The sequence below is a fragment of the Terrapene carolina genome, unplaced genomic scaffold (genome assembly GCF_002925995.2).
Source record: "Terrapene carolina triunguis isolate 2854851 unplaced genomic scaffold, T_m_triunguis-2.0 Scaffold740, whole genome shotgun sequence".
Lineage (NCBI taxonomy): Eukaryota > Metazoa > Chordata > Testudines > Emydidae > Terrapene > Terrapene triunguis.
Window position 1 is genome coordinate 4233717 of NW_020665091.1, and position 9225 is coordinate 4242941.

The 9225-nt window shown below is 50.9% G+C and overlaps 1 protein-coding gene across 1 annotated transcript; it reads right to left on the reverse strand.

The window, feature by feature from the left end:
* Positions 1 to 3974: 3974 nt before the first annotated feature.
* GAPDH (glyceraldehyde-3-phosphate dehydrogenase) lies at positions 3975 to 8989 on the reverse strand. The gene is made up of 12 exons (XM_024212053.2): positions 8894 to 8989; positions 8139 to 8182; positions 7338 to 7437; positions 6861 to 6967; positions 6679 to 6769; positions 6358 to 6473; positions 6100 to 6181; positions 5665 to 5816; positions 5428 to 5506; positions 5009 to 5092; positions 4684 to 4781; positions 3975 to 4283 (listed from the first exon to the last, which is right to left on the reverse strand). Exons 2-12 carry the CDS (start codon positions 8159 to 8161, stop codon positions 4214 to 4216), a joined length of 1002 nt encoding a protein of 333 aa, XP_024067821.1. The 5' UTR covers positions 8162 to 8182; positions 8894 to 8989; the 3' UTR covers positions 3975 to 4213.
* Between the last annotated feature and the right edge of the window lie 236 nt (positions 8990 to 9225).

Consider the following 9225-nt stretch of genomic DNA (forward strand, 5'->3'; position numbering starts at 1 on the left):
ACACTACAAGAAGGATGTGGAAAAATTGGAAAGAGTCCAGCGTAGGGCAACAAAAATGATTAGGGGGCTGGAGCACATGACTTATGAGGAGAGGCTGAGGGAACTGGGATTGTTTAGTCTGCAGAAGAATGAGGGGGGATTTGATAGCTGCTTTCAACTACCTGAAAGGGAGTTCCAAAGAGGATGGATCTAGACTGTTCTCAGTGGTGGCAGATGACAAAACAAGGTGTAATGGTCTCAAGTTGCAGTGGGAGAGGTTTAGGTTGGATATTAGGAAAAACTTTTTCACTAGAGGGTGGTGAAGCACTGGAATGGATTACCTAGGGAGGTGGTGGAATCTCCTTCCTTAGAGGTTTTTAAGGTCAGGCTTGACAAAGCTCTGGCTGGGATGATTTAGTTGGGATTAGGTCCTGCTTTGAGCAGGGGGTTGGACTAGATGACCTCCTGAGGTCCCTTCCAACACTGATATTCTATGATTCTAAATAGATTGAGCTCCTTTAGTCTATCACTATAAGGCAGGTTTTCTAACTCATTAATCATTCTCTCCAATTTATCAACATCCTTCTTGAATTGTGGGCACCAGAACTGGATACAGTATTCCAGCAGCAGTTGCACCAGTGCCAAATTTAGAGGTAAAATAACCTCTCTATTCCTACCCGAGATTCCCTTGTTCATGCATTAGTCCTTTTGGCTACAATATTGTACAGGGACCTCATGCTCAGCTGATTATCCTTTCAGAGTCACTGCTTCCTAGGATAGCGTCCTCTCTTTTGTATGTTCCAGTTGTTCCTTTAGCTTAAGGGATAGGTCTGTGCTGTGTATAGCTCATTGTGCTGGCTATAGTTGACTGACACTTCCCATTAATATAAGAATCTGTTTTCAGTTGTTCATTAACCATTCAGACTGAAACTTCCTATGCCAGCAATCAGGGACCAGCTGAATTTTTTTGGAAGGTTTCAACAAAAAATGATTCAGTCATTTCCAAGAACAAAATTAGGGAAAATGTTTTTGCTCACATTAAAATCATTTCTTCGTTAAAGCCTCTGTGTTTTAGAGTAAGGGTGTGAAACTGGAGTTGGAGGCAGCAGGGTCTTTAAGGTGCAGGGTTTTGCTATTCCTCTGAAAAAAATCACTTGTGTTTGACCACATTCTAAGCTGCTGAAAAATCTTTTTGCAGATGCTTAGAAGAGACTTATAGGGCAGCTAAATTTATCCAAAGATGCTCTCTGCTTTGGGCATGCTCCATCCCAGGGCTGCAGGGGACAAGCAGGACTTTCCCTGCAATTGCTTACCCAGCCCCCCAGAGCAGTTTTCTGAGACTGCACTGCTCCCCCAACACTGGCACCCAGACATCCTGTAGAACAAAGGTAAGCATTGGGACAAGGCATGAGGAAGATTGGGATAGAGAGAATAGGTAAACTAGCAAGGTAAAGAGCAAGGGTAGAGAGTAAAATGGGATAAGAAGGCAGAGGGATTGGGGATACAGATTGGGAGGAAGACTAAGCTCAGGCAGGAACCAGAGACTAACTAGCCAAGGAAAATGGAGCAGGGCTAAGGAGCTGGGGATTGCCAGGAAGGAGTAGGACAAGCTAAAAGAAACAGGCAGAAGGGACAACGGCTGGTAAAGCATGCTCTTTTCCAAAGATCCAGAGGGGAATCTAATATTTCAGTCTCTTTATTCCTACCACTGTCACAAACAGCTGTGAAACTTGCTGGCAAACTCTTATCCCCCTCCACTGCCAGCTAACAGCTTGTTACTGGTATCACTTACCTCACTACCTCAAGTGAAATAATCTTTCAAATCACCACACTGACCCCAATCCTGTTAATGAACTACATGGATAGTAATACTATATCACACAATGAAAGTTGTTTTGTTTCCCTTCTCACAAGCCTAGGAAAATTGCAACCCCTCTTTACATTTTTGTGTGTGTGTGTGTGTGTGTGTGTGTGTGTGTGTGTGTGTGTGTGTGTCTCACACACTCAGATGGTAGGAAATGCTCCCTCCCCCCCACAGGACCCCTGCCTCATTCACTCAGACTGAATAATGGATGCATGATGAATTAGATTAGGCTGTAGAACAGGGCAGGCATTTCTTTCCCCCACCCCCATATGCCTAATTTGAGATCTTGGGCTCTGATTTGCAGAAGTACCGAGCACTCACTTCTGAGGCTAATAAGCACTTTGCTAGCCACATAGAAAGTGAAAGATAATGTGAAATACTCTGAAGATTCAAGACTCAGGTGAATTAAATTAGGCACCCAAAATTAGTGGATATATTTTGCCTTAAGCTATGCCTCACTTGCCTTTCGCTCTAACATGAGCATAGTAATATGCCTCTTAGCTCACATGTGAGCTGTGAAAATAAGTTTATGTTTTCAGGGCATGGTTTAAGATGGTAGATAGAATTTTAGACTACACTAATACATATGAACAACAGAACCAAATATTACAAAGGCAACTTTTTCCTAGTTGGGATTATTGACTTTGCAACTTTATAACAAAAAAAGCTACAATAACTAGTTATATGATGTACTGTACTGTCCTCCCACCTCATTTCTTACACAGGATGGACAGTGATCAGGGACTGAGCATAAAATATTTAATAGCTGCTTGTTTCCATTACAGAGGTAGTGCCACATCCTTAATCATATACCATCCAAACCTTGCACTGAACAGGTTTTAATTTCATGACACCCACAGTAGCCAAGTACTTCACCCCATTAATGAATTTACTTACCTTAATACTGCTAGAAAGCAGGGTAGTATTTTAGAAGGCAATTGAGGAAAAAGATGAAGGCTAAACCTCTGTAGAAGTGCCCAACTTGGCAGACCTAAGCTCTGATATTTCTCAGAGCTGCTAAGCACCTGCCATTCTCAGACTTCAGTTGTTCAATCATCACTTCTGAAAGTCAGGCTTTAGTTGTCAATTGTGATACTGAGAATTAGTGGCCGCCCCTGAAAGTTAGGGCTCAGCATCACACAAGAACTGTAGAACTTCATTCATATAACCCCCCATCTCATTTGTTGTCCATGTGCTCTGAATGAATGAAGCATAGGTCCTATGGATTAAAAAAAGGCACTATATATGATCATGTAGCTTGACTATCATTAAAAGGCAGATTTAAGGTTTCCTGCATAGTAGGAAGAAAGCCTGAAACAAACCCTTGTATCAGAGGCCTGGTATGAGGCAGGGCCTGCTCACAGAACCTGGCAAGAACAGGGCTTATATTGGGAAAAAAATACATTCCTAAGTAGTGCTAGTCACGAAGTATTCATGCAACCACATCCCATATTAAGTGGTACCAAAACAATATGAGGGATGGTACAAAAACATTCCTCAAGAATAGCAGGAGCACACTGACCCCTCCTAAAAGATAAGGTCAGGATGGCAGTATGTAATAGAAATGTTTTAATTAAACCAACATGTACATGGTGATGGATAATAAATAGCCATATCATCTGGGTATAAAAATGTATCTCAGAGGGAGTATCTGTCTGGCCTAGGGAGGAATGGAAAGTCCCGCCGTTCACTGAGCTGGTCCATTGTTACAGGCATACATGCATTAGTGGTCCAGTAGAGTCTGTGGGACACTAGTACTATGCTTCATTGACAAACCTGGCTGGATGCTTTCGTTCCTTAACGGACCTTGTGGTCACTGGGCAGTTCGCCTGAGGGCTGCCATACCAGCTGTGCACGCAGGGCTGGGGGGCAGCACACTGTCCCCCCCCCCCCCAAAAAAAGTCTAGCCACACCTTGCACAGCCTTTCTTCTGGCATTTCCCAAGTTTTGACTGCTTGAATTAAACCTTAGTTTTAGTCTTGTATGAAATATTCTTAGCTTACAACAGCTGCATTTCCACGCCAGTAGCTACCATTTGGGATGGTGGAACAGTCCCAGGCTATGTCAGTGGCCACAGTAACACATGTTATGAGCCCTTTGTGGCATCTCCTGACAGACAGAGACAGGAATATTGTAGGTTAACTATTACTTTATTTGAGAAAATGTGATATAGAAACAGGTCAGCTTCTGTTAGCCTCTCCACCTCCCCCAAGCTTCAGATACACAGTAGAGGAATGGGGAAGACAGATGGAACAGAACTGGCTTCTTGCTGCAGGCTGTAGAGCTGAGTGGTGGGAGGAACAAGGGTCTCCAGTGAGACTTTCCCCCCACACCTCATTCCCCAGGCAGAGGCTGATCCATGCACCTGCCTTACTCCTTAGATGCCATGTGAACTAACAAGTCCACAACACGGCTGCTGTATCCAAACTCATTGTCATACCTGGAGACAGAAGTAGAGAAGGAGCAGTTAGGGATGGACAGACCCCTTGTACGTCCCCATGGGGAGTCCCCCCACACCAAGCCCCAGAACAACCTCCCTTTCCCCAGCTGGGAAAGATTGGAGACTGCAGTTGTTCAGATACTAGGGGTCAACTTCACTCTATATGGAGGTCTTCCTAGGCAGATACTGCCTCTTTGCCAACCAAAAACTGGTGTTGCTAGCTGCAAAGTGTTTTCACTAAAATTCCAGCTAGAGGCAATAGAGGGAGAGAATGCAAAGCTTGCCATGATAGGATCCTTGCCAGCCCCATTAAGTGACCCCCAAGTCTCCCCTGGACTCCCAACCTATCCCAGAGAAACAACCCTCCAAATCCCTCATCCCCACAGCCTCTTCTCCATACCAGGAGATCAGTTTGACAAAGTGATCATTGAGAGCAATGCCAGCAGCTGCATCAAAGATGGATGAGTGGCTGTCGCCGTTGAAGTCAGAGGAGACAACCTACAAGTGGGGAGGGAAGAGGGAAAGACTGTCACACACACCCCTTATGTCCTCCACTCCACTCCCCACCCCAAGATGTTACTGACACCCTGATACATGAACACTCCCAGGGGGAGGAAGGATTAAAGAATATTTGATGTTCCAAAAAGTTGCTTTCCTTTTCCCTTCATGTGAGGAGGTATTCACTCCATTTCTCCCCCAATCTGTTGAAAGGATGGTGAGTTTACCTGGTCCTCTGTGTATCCCAGGATGCCCTTCATAGGTCCCTCAGAGGCACTTTTCATCACCTTCTTAATGTCATCATACTTGGCCTGAGGGGGGGGGGGGGGGGGAGAGAGAGAGAGAGAGGTCAGAGCATCCCAGACCCCATGGAGTGGCAGCTGCTTCCCAGGGAAGGTTGCTCCAGTTTTGAGACTGCACAGCTGAGATGCATAGCTAGGACCCCATTATGCCAGGTACTACACCAGACAGGGGCAGGCTCTTGCATAATCTCTTAGAACAAGCAGCAACAAGGGGCTAGTTCCAAATACGATGGAGGCTGCAAAGCAGCTGCTCCCTGCCCCATAGGTTAAGAAGGTGATAGAAGCATTGGGGGTGCAGGGAAGTTGCTCCAGGGCCTGCCTGGTCCCCTTCCTGCAATACTCACTGGTTTTTCCAGACGACAGGTCAGGTCCACGACAGAGACATTGTGAGTTGGAACACGGAAAGCCATTCCAGTGAGCTTCCTGTGAGAGACACAAGTGGATCAGAACAGGCTCCTGCCCCCAACCAGGACTTCTGCATATTCTACTGGGGAGAGGGAAAGTGGGCCAGATGCAGGTTCCCCACCCCTTCTGATATCCCTGTGCCCCCAAAGCAAGGAATGCACAGAACCGACACTCACCCATTCAGCTCCGGAATGACCTTGCCCACAGCCTTAGCAGCCCCAGTGGATGCTGGGATGATGTTCTGGGCAGCACCTCTGCCATCTCGCCACAGCTTCCCAGAGGGGCCATCCACAGTCTTCTGTGTAGCTGTCATGGCATGGACTGTGGTCTGGAAGTTAAAAGGGGGGAAGGGGGTATAACAATCAACATCTACAGAGCCTCACCCCACTGAACTAAGGTATTCCTCCCCCAACCCTCCCTTTTCCTCTATTCCAGGCAGCATTGGGAGCCGGTCTCTCCTGCTCTGTGGGTTCACAGCCACCATCTCGCTCCACCCAAAACTGTGGATTGGGGAAAGAGGCACCCTCCAGAGCTCTCTGGTTTGCCCCGCAGACAGAGCTGGTGTGGGGGGTTTTCAGGAATAAGTGGTTCTGTGCCTCCTGATCACCTACCATGAGACCTTCCACTATGCCATAGTTGTCATTGATGACCTTGGCCAAAGGAGCCAGGCAGTTGGTGGTGCAGGAGGCATTGCTGGAAGAAAGAGACAAGAGGCACAGTCAGCCAGAGGCAGTCAGGGCCCACCCCCCAGAAGGCAGTCCCTCTGTAGGAGGGGCCAAACATCACTCAGCTCCCCCACACACGTTCACAGGAGAGGACAATAGTCAGCTCTGCACCTCAGGTTCAACCCTGATTTCCCCCATCCTCACCTGACAATTTTCAGAGACTTGTCATATTTCTCATGGTTGACACCCATCACAAACATAGGTGCATCAGCTGAGGGGGCAGAGATGACAACACGCTTAGCGCCACCCTTCAGGTGAGCCTGAGGGAGACAGACCAACATTAATAGAGTCCTCTACAGTTCTGGGACACCTTGCCCTCCCCCCCCCCCCCCCCAAAAAAAAATCCCACTGCAATACAGCTTCAGACAGAGAAGTCTGTACACACCCACTTGCACCTGCAGGGGAGGGAGTCATCCCTACACCCTTTTCCTCCCATACCCAAGCCAGATGTGACCCATCACTCACGCTGGCCTTCTCTGTGGTGGTGAAGACTCCAGTGGATTCTACAACATACTCTGCTCCAGCATCGCCCCACTTGATGTTAGCGGGATCACGCCTGAGAGGAGACAAACCGTTTAGGAACTGCAGGGTTGTCAAATGCCCTCTCCCATAGCTCCAAAGGAAAGGGAAGTAAGAATCATACTCACTCCTGGAAAATGGTAATTTGATTTCCATTAATCACAAGTTTTCCATTTTCAGCCTTGACAGTGCCATGAAAACGACCGTGAGTGGAGTCATATTTGAACATGTAAACCTAGGGACAGAAACAGACAAAAGTTGAGTGCTGGCTGCATTCTCAAAGCTTCCCTATTTCAATCCTCAAAGCCCACTCATAGGTCTGTTAATGCCCTTCAATCCCAATTTATAGCCACGGGAACCCATGGGTGTAGTTTGCGGCAGCCTGTAGTGACCTTCCTCATCTGTATTTGGCTCAGATGGGAGTTCCCTGCCCTATTAAATCTGATCCCTCATCCCCTGGGTTGTTCTCTGGTTTTCACAGGGAAAGCATATAGATAGATCAGACAACTTGCATTCCTTCCCCACCCCTTTTCAACCCACCTCTACCTCAGCACAAGCACAGGCCACACAGCAAGCTCAAAGTTAGAGATCAGGGTCCCACTCACCATGTAGTTGAGGTCAATGAACGGGTCATTGATTGCCACAATCTGGACTTTGCCAGAGGTGAAGGCAGCTCTGGTGACCAGGCGGCCGATACGGCCAAATCTAGGAGAGGAACAGAAGAGGTTGGTACACCCCCTCACTCAGGAAGGGAACCCTTGTTCTGATGGGGAGCTCAGACTTGGCTTCATCCAGACCCCTGGGATTCAAAGGAGATCCCCCACGCTACTCTATCCCCTCCCCCGCCGGGGGGGGGAGAGAGAAGAGAGCTACTTCCCAGCCCGGAGGCGCAGAGGCCATAAGGTAGGAGGGGCCCCAGGGAGCCGCAGCCGTGCAAGGGGCGAGCAGAGTTTAACAGAGACCCCCCCCCCACGCGCCCCCAAAGGTCGGGCGCTAAATTTACCCCAGGCCCCGGATCCGGTTACTCCGCGGCGCGGCAGGAGAAGGTCACATTCCCCGGGCCCGGCGGGGACACGCGATACCACGGCGCCCTTCCCGGGGCGGAGGCAGGAGCCCGGCATGCATCGGCGCTTTCCGCTCGGGGTGACTCACAGCCCCCCTCCCCCCAGCAGCCGCGGGGAGAAGTGAGTCATCCGGGCTAGGACCGTCCCGCCAGGGGCCCGCAGCCGCTGTAGCGGGGGGTGTGGTGCAGGCCAGCCGCGGCCCAAGTGACCTTGCCACGCCCTTGGCGCGGGGAGGTGGTGAGCCCCCAGGGCTGCCCCCCCCCCCCCCCCCCACACTCAGGCCTTACACTGCCCTAGGGACAGCCCCGCCGCGCCCAGCACCCCGCCCCTGCAGAGACTCACCCGTTAACTCCGACCTTCACCATCGTGTGTCTGCCGAAATGCTCCTGCGGAGAAGACGGGGGGAGACGTGTGTGTGGTGGGGGAAGGGGTGAGACACCCTCGAGGGACAGCGGGACCCGCACCCCGCCGCTGCTGCGCTCCGGGGGGCCGAGTCTCCAGCAAACTGGCCCCAAAGTACTTAAGCCGCGGCGCCGGGCCGGAAAGCCCCGCCAGGCGGGGGACTGTGTGCGGGGGTCAGAGCACCGGAGCCCCACGCGTGCGTGCGGGGCGGGACACAGGCGCCCTGCTGGGGCCTCCAAACCCACTTCCCCCAGAGAGCGACTTCCTCCTCCCTAGGCCAGCACCAGCTCCCGCGCCGCCCCCCACGCTTCACTCCCAGCTCCGCTTGCAGCGCACGTCTGGCAGTTAACCCCCCCCACCCATCGGGTTTTGTCGCCGCCGCCGCCCCCCCGGCCTCCATTTTGCTTACCCCGCCTGAGCACAAAGGAGAATCCGAATTCAGCCAGAGCCTCACGTGCACCTGCCCCTACAACTTCTCAGCGCCCCCCCGCCCTAGCGCCGGCCTCCTCCCTCCTGTCCCCAGGGTGCAGCCGCCCCCGCTCTTGGCCAGCACGTTTTTTATTCCTCCAGCATCCCGAAACCCACACTCCGTCCTCTGCCACCCCAGAGCGGCCAGCATCGCTGCCCAGGAGCGCAGCAGGAGGCCACCCTAGTTGCCGTGTTCCGGCTCCACATTGTGGTGAGCCCTTTCTTACCTGGGGGCTGCCTCTGACCCGCACGCCTGTAGTAGGGGAAGGTAAAGGGAGGCAGGCTCGCTGTCCTGGCCTTTATAGATCCCCGTATGGTAATTGCTGGGCCCAGCCTTTTGAGAAAGCGTCAAATCAGAGGCGGAGGGCAGCAGAGAGCAGTGTACGTGCAGCCCTAATGCTGCTGGGTTGCGCGTCTCCCTCCTCCCACACCCATTTTTGGCTGTTCTCTTGCACTCCCTATCCTACAAAGGAGAAGCGGGGCGGGGGCTCCCCCTCTCTCGTCTCTTGCAAGCCCTACACAGCCAATCACTCTCAGATCTCTCCTGTCTCCCCACTTG